Source organism: Neophocaena asiaeorientalis, unplaced genomic scaffold, assembly GCF_003031525.2.
Source record: "Neophocaena asiaeorientalis asiaeorientalis breed wild unplaced genomic scaffold, Neophocaena_asiaeorientalis_V1.1 scaffold118, whole genome shotgun sequence".
NCBI classification, from domain to species: Eukaryota; Metazoa; Chordata; class Mammalia; order Artiodactyla; family Phocoenidae; genus Neophocaena; species Neophocaena asiaeorientalis.
The window spans coordinates 1,751,866-1,767,013 of NW_020175528.1; the positions used below are offsets into that span (position 1 = coordinate 1,751,866).

The following is a 15,148-nucleotide window of genomic DNA, read 5'->3' on the forward strand; positions in this document are numbered from 1 at the left end:
CCTTTTTCCTTAAACTCACTCAGAGCCTTTTCACTTGCTATGCCTAGAAATGCACTTCACCCCTGTTACAGGCTGAATTGTGTCCTCCCAAAATGCTTATGTTGAAGTCCTAACCTCCAGTACCTCGGAATGTGACTGGATTTGGAGATAGGGCCTTTGAAGAGGAAATTAAGGTAAAATGAGGTCATGTGGGTGGGCCCTAATCCAATAGGACTGGTGTCCTTATAAGAGGAGATTAGAACAGGGACATACACGGACTGGGAGACATTCATATGAGGACACGATGAGAAGGTGGCCATCTGCAAGCCAAGGAGAGGCCTCAGAAGAAACCAAACCTGCCAAAACCTTGATCGCGGACTTCGAGCCTCCAGAACTGTGAGAAAATAAATTTCTGTTGTTTAAGCCACCCAGTCTGTGGTATTTCCTGATGGCAGCCCTAGGGAACTAATACAACCCCCATCTTCACACAGCTGGTTCTTTTTTATCCTTCTCAGCAGTCAACATAAAAGCCATGTCCCCAGAGAGTATGTCCATCACCACCCAGTCTAAACTACATCTTCCCATCACTTAATTTTCTTCATGGTAAAATATTTCCACAGCATGAAATTATTTGATTTGTTGACCAGTGTATTGTCTGTTGTAAAGTAGAATATAAACTCTGTGAGGGCTGTCACCTTGTCCGTCTCGTTGCTCTGCTAGGACAGTACGTGGCACAGGGTAGCCATGTGGAAAATATTTATTTAATGTCCACGATGCCAAGTGCCCAAGAGGCTACAAAGACAAATATGAAATGGTTCCCAACCTGGGGAAGCGTGGGGCCCGCGGTTGGCCAGGAATCCTGGCTCTCAGGGAGTGCACGAGCCTGCAGGGTGGACAGGGCACGGTCTGGAGAGGCCAGCACAGAGCTGTGCAAGCACACAGCAGAGGAGGGAGGTGTTGGGACATTTCTGAAAGCCCAGAGGAGTGAAGCAACTGTGTGAATGTGGGCAACGCCAGCAGTTCAGTTGGCTTAGAGGGACCTGCGCTTATAGGAAGGGGTAGGAGAGTAGCGGGGCGGTAGACAGGGACTTCACCATTAAATGCCAAGCTAGGGGAGTTGAACTTTCTTCTCTCTCCTTTCGCTTCTGTCTCACTCTCTTCCTCCTTCTCTGTCTCTGTCTCTCTCTCTCTCTCTCTCTTTGCCTCTGTCTCTGTCTCTGTCTCTCTCGTTTTTCTGCCTCTTCCTCTTCATCTCCTCTCTCTCTCTCCCTCTCTCTCCCCCCTCCCTCCTTCCCTTCCCCTTTTCTTTTTTTTTCTTTTTTTAAAATAAATTTATTTATTTTTATTTATTTATTCTGGGCTGCATCGGGTCTCTATTGCTGCACGCGGGTTTCTCACTGCGGCGGCTTCTCTTGCTGCGGAGCACAGGCTCTAGGTGCGTGTGCTTCAGTAGTTGTGGCTCGCGGGCTCAACAGTTGTGGCTCGCAGGCTCTAGAGCTCAGGCTCAGCAGTTGTAACGCACAGGCTTAGTTGCTCCGCGGCGTGGGGGATCTTCCCAGACCAGGGATCAAACCCATATCCCCCGCATCGGCAGGCGGATTCTTAACCACTGTGCCACCAGGGAAGTCCCCCCCTTTTCTTATAAGCAGTAAAAAATAAAGAACTCCAACCTCATAGGTGTGCTGTGAGGACAGAATGATATCATACATGGGAAAGCATCCACCAACATGTCAGATCCCTAACTGATAAAAACTTGTTGAATAAAAGTCAGTTGCGTAACTGTAATAGATAAGTGCATCAACTGGAATAACTACCTAGGGCACCGTACATCCAAAAGCGCAGAATGCTTCCAGCTTTCTCCATCCTGAATTCCCCTCAGGGCACACTGGCACTGTGGGGTGTGACTTAATTCTCTTTATAAGGGGATGATGAGCAATGCTCTTTGTTCTTTTTGTTTACAGTTTTATATATATTTTTTGCCTGGATTTTCATATTTCTGATCCCTGTTACTCCATTTTGTTTGAAAGTGAAAGTCTTACAGAGCCAAAATTATGGAAAAGCTGGGAAAACAACTTTAAGTACTTCCCAATCAATGAAAAGAGGAAAAACAGTTTCGCTGTGGCCAAGAAATTGGATGGCGATGGTTTCACGGACATCCTGAAAGAAGACATTAAGGGATTAATTGAGGAGCAGAGAGAAACATAAAGTAAAAGAAGTTCTTAGTACCTCATACTTCTGGGAGATTTAAAGGCTTTTCCAAGGTAATTCTGACTACAGGCTGTGGGGCTTTCCCCGACACTGATCTTTGACCCTAACTCCAAGGTCAGTGAGACTTCCCAGTCCTGTTTTCTGTTTCTCTTCTGTTCACCCAACTACTAAGCAGGGTAAGAGGGCATGGCCTGAGGTCAAGGATGGAGAAGGTGGAAAGCTGCTGAAGCAGTTCTGGGGTGGGGCGTGAGGGGGGACCCAGACTCAAGGCAATCGGCCACCTATGAAATAAAACTGTTATCACTCTCTTCGCCACCAAATATTTGCCAAGTGCTGCTTTGCACAGCGTTGCTGCCAAACCACAAGTCTATCCTTTTAACTTTCGGCCATTGACTCTGGGTATTGACCCAGTGCCAACTTCTTGCCAGGTACTGTTCAGGGGAGAAAAAATCAACTATACTTTTTGGCTTTGGGGGCTGAAAGACCCAAACCAGCACACGAGAAACCGTTAAAGAACACTCCAAGGGTGAATTCTAGGTTTTCATTTACAGACTTAAAAGGCCCATAGGGTACCCAGCACAATGAATGAACAGACTACACCACCATCATGGTACTTTGTGGTGAAATTTCCCAAAACCAGGGATAAAAGAAAGATCCTAAAAGGTTAAAATAGCAAAAAAACATGTTCTATATAAAGACCAGAGCTACAAATGGAGTCAAGCTAAGCTTCTCAATATTAGCCCTGGATGCTAGAAACCAATGGGGCAGCGACTTCAAAAGTCAGAGTGGGGGAACTTCCCTGGTGGTGCAGTGGTTAAGAATCCACCTGCCAATGCAGGGGACACAGGTTCGAGCCCTTGTCCGGGAAGATCCCACATGTCGCAGGGCACCTAAGCCCGTGTGCCACAACTACTGAGCCCGCGCTCTAGAGCCCACGAGCCACAACTACCGAGCCTGTGTGCCACAATTACTGAAGCTCGCGTGCCTAGAGCCCCTGCTCCGCAACAAGGGAAGCCACCGCAAATGAGAAGCCCACGCACCGCAACGAAGAGCAGCCCCCACTCGCCGCAACTAGAGAAAGCCTGCACGCAGCAACGAGGACCCAACACAGTCCCAAATAAGTAAATTAATTAATTTTTTTAAAGTCGATTAAAAAAAGTCAGAGGGAAAATGATTTTCTATCTAGAATCCCACACTTAGCCAAATTATCAAATATGAAGATAAATTAAAAGCATGCAGAATCTAATAATAACGCCTCCTATGCAACTCTTCTTGGGCAGCTGCTGAAGAATGTACTTCAGCAGAATGAAGCAGCAAGTAAAGAAGAAGAACAAAAACCAAAAACCAAAAACCATGAGATCCAGAAAACAGGTAAGGGGATGTAAATCCCAGGATGACAACTGTGCAGCCAAGAGAGTAACTAGAACTAGTTCAGGATGGGGCAGGAAGATGGAAGAATCCAGGAGGGAGGTCTCCAGAGGGAGGTGGAAGAAAAGGGGATTGACAGACTGATCTTAAAACATTTAGAAAATAATATTTTTAACCATTGATAGATAGATATGATGTAGTATGTGGAAAAAATTAGGACAGGTAGAGAAAACTAACCAAATAGAAAAAAAAAGGGCAATTGTTAACCAAGAAAAGTAAAAAGTCGTGCAAGAACAGCATGTACACCATTTGGCTTTGCAGTGGACAAAATTTATATAGCCATAAGATGATAAATAATTGTCAGTTTAACTAAAAAATCATGATACAACTATTAGGAAGATGAAGCAGGAAAAATGAGTTTAGGAGTGGAGTAAGAAAGATAAATCTGCATCTCTGATAACCTGGAGTGTAATGGATAACATGTGAAATTAATAAATCAAGAAAAACAGCATGAATTGCTATAATTGAGAAATCTGGAACTAAAGAAAAAGTTGAAAGTGGCTACCTCTAGGAGCAAAAATGAGGAGACTGAGGAATCAGTAGGAAGTCTGAAAGTTACTATAACTTTTCTAATACTATATATTTACTTTACAACCATATGCATTGCTTGAAGTATTTTTTTTATTCTGGTAAAATTTCCATAACATAAAATTTACCATTTTAACCATTTCAGAGTGTACAATTCCATGGCATTAAGTACATTCACATTATTGTTCAACCATCATACTATCCCACTCCAGAACTTTTCCACCATCACAAACTGAAACTTCATACCCACTGAACACTAACTCCCCATTCCTCCCTTCCCCAAACCCCTGGGAACCACTAGTTTACTTTCCTTCTCTATGAATTTGACTATTCTAGACATCTCACATACGTGAAATCCTATCAATATAATTTGTTGTTTATCAGCTTATTTCACTTTAGCATAATGTCTTCAAGATTCATCCATGTTGCAGCATGTGTCAGAATTTCCCTCCTTTTTTAAGGCTGAATAAATATTCCATTGTATATAACCATATTTTGTTTATCCATTCATCTGACGATGGACACTTGGGTTGTTTCCACCTTTTGGCTATTTCGAATAGTGCTGCTATGAACATTAATGTGAGTGTATCTGTTTGAGTCTCCGCTTTCAGTTTTTCTGGGTACATACTTAGAGGTGGAATCACTAAATCATGTGATAATTCTATGTTTAAGTTTTTAAGAAACTGCCATAGAGTTTTTCACGGGAGCTGCACTATTTTACATTCCTACCAGCAATGCACAAGGGTTCCAATTTCTCCACTTCCTGGCCAACACTTGGTATTTTCTGATCTTGTTTGTCTGTTTTGTTTTGTTTTTATAGTAGCCATCCTAATCAGTGTGAAGTAGGATCTCACTGTGATTCCGATTTGCGTTTCCCTAATGATTAGTCATGTTGGGCATCTTTTCATTCTCTCTGAAGAAATGTCTATTCAAGTTCTTTGCCCATTTTTTTGAATTGGGTTGTTTGTTTGCCTTTATTACTCTGAGATAAAAACAAAGCATTAATGTTAAAAGCAAGATTCAAATGCCAACAGGCAAGTTGGGTTTCAAAGCAGGGACCCTGGGGCTGCCCTGGTGGCACAGTGGTTGAGAGTATGCCTGCCAATGCAGGGGACACAGGTTCAAGCCCTGGTCCGGGAGGATCTCACACGCCATGGAGCAACTAAGCCCATGCGCCACAACTACTGAGCCTGCGCTCTAGAGCCTGTGCTCTGCAACAAGAGAAGCCACCGCAATGAGAAGCCCATGCACCACAACGAAGAGTAGCCCCCACTCATCCCAACTAGAGAAAGCCCGCGTGCAGCAACGAAGACCCAATGCAGCCAAAAACAAATAAATAAATTTATTTTTTAAATGTATATATAACTAAATCACTTTGCTGTACAGCAGAAATTAGCACAACATTGTAAATCAATTATACTTCAATTAAAAAAAACAGAAAAAAAAAAAGCAGGGACCCTTGGTAAGGCCCTTAGATGGTTTCTTAAATGGGAGGCAGGGCACAACTTCTGCATTACCACACACCGTTGAGGTCCCAGGCATTGTCCACACAAAAGTGTGTTACACCCTATCTCAACAAAATCTACGCATTTCTTTGCAAGGTGTCACTACCCTTCTAATACTCCTGTCCTGGAGGGTAGGAAAAGTCGTATTTTGTTTTTTTGGGTTTTTCTCCAAGCCACCTGGGACACATTCCTAAATTGCTCCCTGGTGGACAGCGTTTCCAACAAGCTAACTGAATCCTTCTGGGGGAAATCCATTTTCTACCAGCTCCTTATATATTTCCAGTGCAAGCTCTGCTTATCACCTGCGTATCTAGGGAGAGCCTTTAACCATGACTGAATTGAAATGTGACACTGAGTAACTGATGTTGCTGATGGGAGAGGTGGCTCAATGGGACATGAAACTTGCATTTGGGAGCCACTGCCCTCATGACTCCATCTGGGGCTCAGATAGAAGTATACATTTTGTCCTCTGGGCACCACATCTCCTTAAGTTCTCTCAAAAGCCCCCTCTCCCCCACCCCACCCCACCCTTTTTTTTTTAAACTATAGCTAATATTCTCATTCAACCAATGAACAATTGAGATGGTGAAGAATAGAGGATGAGAGTACAGATTCTGTAGCCCGACTCCCTAGGTTTCCATCCCAACTCAGCTACGTGCTAGTTGAGTCACCTTGACAAATCCTCTAACCTCTCTGTATCTCATTCTCCTCGTCTATAAAATGTCCTTCATTGGGTTCTCCAGTTAAAATACATGAAAAGTGCTTCCAACAAAGCCTGGCACATGGTGAGTACTGTACACGTCTGAAGCTCTTTGAGATGATTACCATCAAGGCATCAAGTACCCAGGAGGACGCTTACCCAACTCTTACCAATGATGTCCTCTGAGGAGTAGGATTTAGGAAGGGAGGCTGAAGTGACGATTTTAATTTCTAACTCACGCACTTCTGTATTGTTTGAATGTATTACTTTTTATTAATAGCAAAATAAGGAAAAAAATTTAATGGCATCTGGCTGAGAATAGCAAACAATCTCTCCAACCTCCCACTAAAAGCTAAAAAGACACAAAGATTTTTTAAAAAAATCTTACCCAAATATTTAAAACTAATGTTGCCAATCTAGAACCCATATGAATTTTCTGTACCTACAAGACCAACAAAGGCTAAGTGGGGGGAAAATGGCATCGGTGGTCCATCTGTGCTCCACTTCCCCACAAATAGCTATTAAGAACTTTTTTCAGCCCATAGCAATTTAAAAAAATTGTTTTTAGTAGAATTTTACTTTAATATAAAATGAAAAAACCCCACAAAAACCCAAAGCCCTAATAGGTTAAAACAAGTCAAACAACCATTCTACACAGATAAAACCTTCACAGAGGTCAACTGAAGTAATCCAGACCTAAAAGTGAATTGTGCAGATTTTCAAGGAAGTCACCAGTCATGCAACATAAACAAATTATTTACACACTTGCAAGCCCTCTAAGAAATGTGCCCCAAGAAGCACTAACTTTGTTTTATCGTGTGCCATCCTGAAGACCTGCGCATTTTATTTTTCAGATAATTTAACATTTTTAATAGAGTGTGTTCTCTACCAAGTGGTAATGCTTTGGTACTATTCATATAGGACTGCTTATCCTAAAGACTTGACATTTCCCCAAGAGGAACTTCCGCTTTAGAAGTTTCATCTAAATTAAAATCTTTATCAAACATCAATATGGAGGGAGGTGACACGGGATGCAACATATACAGTCAAGTTACCTCTGTATATTTAGAAATTACTCTTTCAAGCTATTCGCACCAGAGAGCTTAGTCTGCCCTGCTTAATATTCAGTAGTACAGGTTTGAATCATCAGAACCTTGGCAAGACCTTAATATTTCAAAGTTATTAACAACTACCTATAGGGGCGAGTCCATGTTTACTGAGTTATGACAAATTTATTATAACAAAGGAAAACAAGTATAGCCAGCCATCTTAAAAAAATGCTCTAACCACTGCTTCTGAATATAGAAAGACTAAAACTACATACATTTATCATAAAACAAATCCCCTCTGTCCCCTGAAATTCCCCTAATTTCATTCATTAGAAGGGGTTTTTTTTTTTTTAATAAATGGATACTAGGAAAGCCCAAGGGGATTTTTTAAAAAGACTTAAAAGCACTTTACAGCCGCATTCAGCTTTCCTATGAAATACTCAGCATCTTAAATATTGGGTTGGCCAAAAGGCTCGTTTGGGTTTTTCCATGACATTGTACAGAAAAAACCCAAACGAACGTTTTGGCCAACCCGATATTATGTACATTTTTTTTTCTTTTAGTAAGCTAGACACTGGCTTCAGAGTTTGTGGAACTGAAGGAAAACTAACCTACTCAAAACTATCCTAAGGGCCTCCCTGGTGGCACAGTGGTTAAGAATCCACCTGCCAAGGCAGGGGACACGGGTTCGAGCCCTGGTCCGGGAAGATTCCGCATGCCGCGGAGCAACTAAGTCCATGCGAGCCTCTGCTCCACAAGAAGAGAAGCCACTGCAATGAGAAGCCCGCGGACCGCAATTAAGAGTAGACCCCCGCTTGCCACAACTAGAGAAAGCCCACACACAGCAACGAAGACCCAACGCAGCCAAAAATAGATAAATAAAATAAATAAATTTTAAAACTCTATTAAAAAAACCAACTATTCTAGAAATCGTCATTTGGCAGAATAGCAGGTATCCAAGTTAAAAATAGGAGGGTCGTTTTGTTGCTTTGTTTTCCAAAATTTAAATTGTTTTTTGTTTCCTTTCTACATAAACCTCAGTCACCACGCATGAGTGGAGATGGGCAGAGGCTCTGGCCCCTGTGCCTCTGGCTTCTCAGCAGCTGCTTTCTCATTGCTGCAGCAAGACTTGAATAGATGTGTGTCAGATGAGGACTTCCCCAAGACAGCCTTTATAGATAATGCCACAGCATATTTTCTGTCTTATCCAGTATGTGAGATCCAAAATGGAAAACACTGTTAGAGCCAGAAGCCATCTCTGTATCTGAGCCATCATCTGACTGGTTACTATAACAGGGAGATTGGGCTGGAAAGGCACTTGAGGTGGTACTGTGAGCATCAGAATTACGACGTTTAAATTCCTTTGGCAGTTTGCTGATCTGGTTGCTTTTTATCCTGTTTCCAGATAAGAGTTTTCACTTTCTCTGGTTTCAGTATAGTCTTTAGACTGCGTCCTGCCCTTGCATCTACCACGTGATTCCAGGTTTTTGTTTTTGTTTTTTTGATCCTGATGGTAATTTCTTCCATCTTTTCACAGCAGGACACGGGCATTACAGATGTCTCCTGATCAAGTCTCATGTAACCGACAGCAGCTCTGGAAGTCCTTTTCATAGAGTTTACTGTCAGTGAATCGAGAACTGGAGGATTTAGCTCTGCAAATACAGCAGCCCTCTCTACTTTGGTATATCTTTGGCTTGTGAAAACCAAACACCTCTTCTTCTGGGCAATACTCTTCCAAAAGCAGCTGATCCACATGCAATAACGTTCTGAGGTGTGGAGTGCAGGACTGCATACCAAACCAATCCCCCCCTCCAATCACTCCCTCCTCCTCAACTGCCATGTCTAGAACGATTGTCTCCTGCAGTTCAGCGGCAATTAAAATTTGAGGTTAGTACCAATCAGGAAATAAAGTAGCAGTCTCCTCTACTTCACAATGAGCTTATTTGTTTGTTTTGAGCCAAGCAACCAGTTGTGGCCACCCACAGTTTCCCCATCAGTTTCTCTTTCTACATTCAGTTAAAAACTACAGCTCCCAGAAGACCCCCTCGGTAGGAATGGGGGTCTGGAAGAGGTACAGGTGTGCCTGACCCTAAAGCAAGCTCATTTAGCCCCACCCACCCTGCCTTAATATCATTCTGGAAAAGCACCTAGAAGCTTGTTTGTTTAAGGGGCAAGGGCTCAAGAAACCTCATCTTGTGCTGGTCCTGAAGGAATCACTTAAAGATATTAGCCAACAGCAATGAGGAAGGAAAATTATAAAAGATCTGGCAGATGGCACAGTTCAGTGGAACCTCAACAAACATGACAGCCAACTAACCCTGGAATCCCCACAAAAATGAAGGCCTCAGCAACCACACCCCGGTGGGCAGCCCCAGGGGCTACAGGACGGAATGTGCAGGGGGCAGAGTCTCCTTCCACGATGCCATCTGAATGAGGTTCCAAAGTAAACCGTCACATTATGAATTGCTTTTGCTCTTACAGGAATAATTTACTCCACATAAGAACTTGGGCTCCCTCCTTACCAGTTTCAGAAGCTTCATTAAATGTAATTACCACAGCATTCACTATGCCAAAAACATGGAGCTACAGCCATTGTCTTTAAAAGAAATACATCTAAAATGGTGCAGGCACTCTGGTAAACAGTCTGGCAGTTACTCCAAAAGTTAAACATTGAATTATCATATGACCCAGCAGTGACACTCCCAAGTGTATTCCCAAGAGAAGTGAAAACGTATCTGCATGCTAAAACTTGTACACAAATATTCATGGCAGGATTATCCATGACAGCCAAAAAGTGGAAACAATCCAAATGGCCATCAACTGAGAATGGATAAACAAAATGTGATATAGTCATATGACAGACTATTATTCAGTCATAAGAGGGAATGAAGTACTGACGTGCGCTGCAACATGAATGAACCTTGAAAACATTATGCTTAGGGAAAGAAACCAGACACAAAAGGCCACATATTGTATAATTCTATTTATATGCAAAGTCCAGAGTAGGCAAATCCATAGAAAGTAGATTAGTGGTTGGCAGAGGATAGGGAGAGAGGAGAATGGGAGTGACTGATAACAAGTGTGGGGTTTCTTTTTGGGTGAGGAGAGTGTTCTGGAATCAGGTAGTGGTGATGGCTCTACAGCCATCAGAATATATGAAAAACCAAAAAAAAAAAAAAGAATATATGAAAAACCACTAAACTGTACACTATACACAGGTGAATTTTATGGTATGTGAAAGATTCCTCAATAAAACTGCTGTAAAAAAAAAGATAGAACTAACCCCCCCACCAAAAGTTTGGGGGAAGTATGGCCAGAGTGTCAATTTTTATTCCTACTTTTTGGAGTTTCGTTTGTTTTTTTTTTTTTTCAAAATTTCCCTCTCTAATGTGCAGCTATTACTTCAGTAACTGAAGCTCTGGGATCAGAGAGATTCTGCTGGATTCAAATCCAATCTCTTTCTGGATGAACTGGATAATTTGGGGCAAGTCAATTATTCTAAATCTCAGTCTCCTCATGAAAAATGAGGGGAATAATATCAATGGCTTCATAGGGCAGTTGTGAGAGTTTAATAAGAGAATGCTGTAGATAAGAGCCTGGCATATTAGTAAGTGCTCAAGCAATACTAGCTGCTGCCAGTTTTGCTATTAAGAATACAATGCAGTAAAATAACATTACTAATTATCATAGGTAGCACTTACATAGCACTGCTGTGGTGCTTTACATAATTTTAAGGTGTTTAGTCCCCACAACTGCCTTGTGAGGTAGGTATTCTTATGCCCATTTTACAGATGAGCATTTACTGTGGAGTAGATGCACACTTGCCAGTGACATGCAGTCTGTACATTTTGTGGGAATTTAGGAGCAGGTAATGAGCATAGAGAGCTAAGGCAATCAGGGAGGACTTCGTGAAGGAAATGGCCCTGGAAGGAAAGGAAGGTGAGCCCTGGATAACCCCACATGGGTGGGAAAGTGTGGTGAGGACCCTGCAGGTGAAATGGAAGTTACCAAAGAGGCGGGAAATATCAACATTTGTTCATTGTGGGTGATGAATACAGATTATATTATTTCCTGCACTTCTGCACCTTAGAAATAATTACTAATTAACCAAAATTTAAAATATTTAATCATGTTGTAGAGGGATAAAACATTTTCCTTCCCTCAGTCTTTGACTTTCTTGTATATACATATAAGAAAAAACTTGCTGGTTAGAAAAATAAGTAAATGCCAGTTTCTTTATTCTTTCTAAAATAAAGAATATTTATTCTACACTAATAGTATACTATACTAAGCATTGCTTGTAAACACCATACTGTTGTTTGTGATCCTGTACGAGTGTCTGTATAAGCCTTTCCATGCACTGAGTGCTACTCTGAGGTAGACACCAGGAAGCATAAATGCTGGGTCATAGATCCAATTATTAAAACGTGAATCAAGCAGGGGCCAATGGGAAATTTCTGTACTTCCCTTTCAATTTTGTTATGAACGTCAAACAGCTCTAAAAAAAAATAGTCTAAAAAAAGTAAATCAGAGACTGGGCAGGCTCGCGTCCCAACTCCGCTTGCTTACCGGGCATCCAGGTCGTTTCTCACGTGGTCGGGGCCGGGAGCGTCTGCGCGGGCCCAGGCGGCAGCCGGTGCAGCCCTCCGGGACGGAGGACTAAGTGCGAGGACCTGGTGACCCACTACCCTCCGGGCACGCGCTCTAGCCCCGCCTCCCGGCCCCTTCCTTTGAGAAACCCCTTAGCAATCACGTGAAAGAGGCAAGCCGGCTGCTTGACGTCACGCAGTGCGGACCAATGGTAGCTTCTGTTTATATCGCGGGGGGGGGAGGGTAGGAATATTCACGCCCCCGCTGCCGCCGAGTTGCCCTCTATCGCGGGTGGTGAAACCTAGCCAGGGTGGGAGGCGGCGTGGCTGCAGCGCGGCGGGGAGGGCCCCGCCGGTTGCCTTCTGCAGCCGCGTCTCCGTCAGTTCCCGTCGCCGTCACTGAGGCGCCGTGCGGCTCCAGTCCGGGGCGGAAGCTGCGGCCGTCGCGGCGGCCGGAACCGCGTCCCGCCTCAGCGCCCGGAGGACATGCGGGAGAGAGAATGAGCCAGAGGGACACGCTGGTGCATCTGTTTGCCGGAGGGTACGACCCAGGAGGGGCTTGCAGACTGGGGCTGAGGGCGCTGGGCTGAGGCCGAGGGCCGTGGCCTGAGACGCGGGCGAGAAGGGAGAAGGGGCTTCAGCCCCGGGAACCGAGTGAGGCCCGGGCGGGGAGGGGTGAGGGGACTGGGGCCGGGGGAGCTGAGGGAGCCCACGGGACTGAGGCCGAGGCGGGGAGGGGTGGGAGGGCGACGCCGGCAGGACGTCAGGCTTTGGGCCCGCGGAACCGGAGCGAGGCCTAGAGAGTGGCCGGCGGGGCTGGCGTCCACGCAGGCCCAGTTCACGCGCCGCGGCCTAGCGGACGTCGGGGATGCGGGGCCGTGTAAGGCCAGTAACTGCAGGCTTCACGTAGGTTGCTCGGCCGGGGCGGCGTTAGGGGGGAAAGCGGGAAGTGCGGAGGCCGAGGACAAAATGGGCGCCGGGCCTCCTCCTCCTTCCGTCCCTGGCGCGCGGGCTGCGGGGCTGCCTCACGTCGCTCACGCCCCGCCTCGGATCTCCGGCAGCTGATTTCCGGGCCCTCCTCGGCCCCGGTGGGTCGTCAGGGGGCTTCCGGCGCCAACTGGAAGGCTTTGGGGTTCTGTCGCCCGCAATAGCTGTAGGTTTCTAGGTCTTGGAAAATTTCCTTTCTCCAGGTTGCGAGATGCGCTACAAAGCGACAGTGCTTCTGGGGTCGGAGTCTATTCCTGAGAACCAGGCGTCTTGTACACCCGCTGCTTTTCGTCTGCTTAAAAGGAGAAAGTGGGGGGTAGGGGAGAAGTCAGAAGCTTTGGCAGTAGTTACTGTGTGTACAAGATTAAGACTAAACTTAAAGTCTCAGTTCCCTGATTGCCAACTTGAGTACTACAGATCTTTTGTTCACCCAGTTTAGTCTCCTTTTTAGGTTGTTCCTTCCAAATTATTTAGAGAGTCGTAACAATTTTAAATTTAGGAGTTACTTCTTATCTGTAGGATCACAGTCTTATCAAAAATGGCTACGGTGAATTATGCTGAGACGCTTTGCTGCCATTATGACCATATAAAGTCGCATCCCTTTAAAGCATACAGTTTGTTTTTAAATCGACTACTTTAAGAATATTAAAGTAATACATAGGCGGTTCTATTCACAGTGGCTTGATTGGAGTTAAACGTGTGGACTCTACTGCCAGTTATGACAGTACTTTCCTTGAGTTGGCACATTCATTGAACAAACATTTATTGTACACCAATTATGGGCCAGGCACTGTTCTGGCATTAAAATACTTTTCATTTAATACTGTTCATTTAATTCGTGAGACAGGGTTTAGGCAGGGTTTGCTTTCTATATTTCTGATACGAAAGAATAATCTTGGCAAACGAAATCATTTTTTAAAAACGATTAGCCATGTAGATGTTCTTGTAAAGATGTGCAAATAATTGGGTTCCCTCCCATAATTAGATCATAAGGTAATTTTTGAAAGTTAGGATACCACACATCTACTTCTGGCCACTATTTTGAGCGAAAAATGGACGCACTTTTTGATTTTAAATCATCTTCATCTGTAAAATGAAGAAGTTGTACTAAGTGATCTCTAAGGCCCTATTCTAGGTCCTAACATTTTTATTGCTCTGCATTCAAGATTCAGATGTCAAGTTTTGTTTAAAATTTATTTGAAATGTTAGCTTGATTGCACTAACTTCCCAGTTTGGATTAGGATCATCAGCCACGTTGTTGTTACTAATGCCTGTCAAGGCCCTTATGGTTAGCGTTTTCTTTAAAAACAGAAATGGGGCATTTTTGCAGCATCTAAACCCAAATAGATTTAGGAGCCCCTCTACCCCCGCAAAAAGAACCTAGCATATGCAGGTTTTTTAGAGTATTAAATGAAGTACTTGTTTATAGGTCCTGACACAAGATAGGGACTCAGCCTTATAAATTTTCTTTTCCATCCCATTTCGATTTCATGTTTATATGTGGTCTCATAAGTCATTTCAGTAAAACTTGGCTTACCTTTTTTAGAGAAACAGTAGAACTAGGAAGGATGGTAAAGATCATCTGGTTTTGCCCCTTCAAAATATGGGAAAATACCAAGGTATAAAAAATTTACCCAACATTAAACAGCTTTTCATACATGTAAAATGAGAGTTAAAATAATCTCTGAAGAACCTCCCAGCTCTATATTAAATGAAATCATTTAGAATAGATTTTTGTATGAAATTTCTATAGAATATTCTGGAAGTCTGTATGCTAAGCATTATGGAAATGCAAACTGAGTTGTGAGTAACATTGTTCTTAATTGAAGATGTCTAGTATATCTCAAAGTTGCATATTTAGGCAATCATTTTTTGGACGTTCTTCATAGAAAACTAGATTTCATTTTTTTATCATGATAGAATTATGTAAATTAGGAGTTAGGAAACTTATTTTTTACTTTAATAATAACAAGATAGAGAAAAGGCGAGAGATCTTTTTATTAGCCGTTGTGCAATAACCAATAACATTTCACAGTGGCATTTAATCTTTAGACAAAAATTGTCTTAAGGTGGAGCCTTTGGTTTGTTTTCCTGATGGTTATAATCGTATTTATTCAAATATGTGTTTATCAGGATCTCAGATTTCTAGTAGCCTTATAGATGTATTATTAAATC

The 15,148-nt window shown here is 43.2% G+C and overlaps 1 protein-coding gene and 1 pseudogene across 2 annotated transcripts in view; one reads left to right on the plus strand and one right to left on the minus strand.

Moving 5' to 3' along the window:
• Positions 1 to 8,438: 8,438 nt before the first annotated feature.
• Positions 8,439 to 9,237, minus strand: LOC112415850 (SIN3-HDAC complex-associated factor pseudogene; annotated as a pseudogene).
• Positions 9,238 to 11,972: 2,735 nt separating this feature from the next.
• SLC25A36 (solute carrier family 25 member 36) overlaps positions 11,973 to 15,148 on the plus strand; it is a 41,229-nt gene continuing 38,053 nt past the window's right edge. Inside the window, exon 1 of one of the 2 annotated variants that reach the window (XR_003006389.1) lies at positions 11,973 to 12,527. Coding sequence is in view for 1 of the 2 variants with exons in the window: in XM_024769019.1 (XP_024624787.1) it covers positions 12,487 to 12,527 (41 nt within the window). In the remaining variant the exon portion in view is untranslated. The remainder of the gene's footprint in view (positions 12,528 to 15,148) is intronic. The other variant, XM_024769019.1, reaches the window with a different exon arrangement.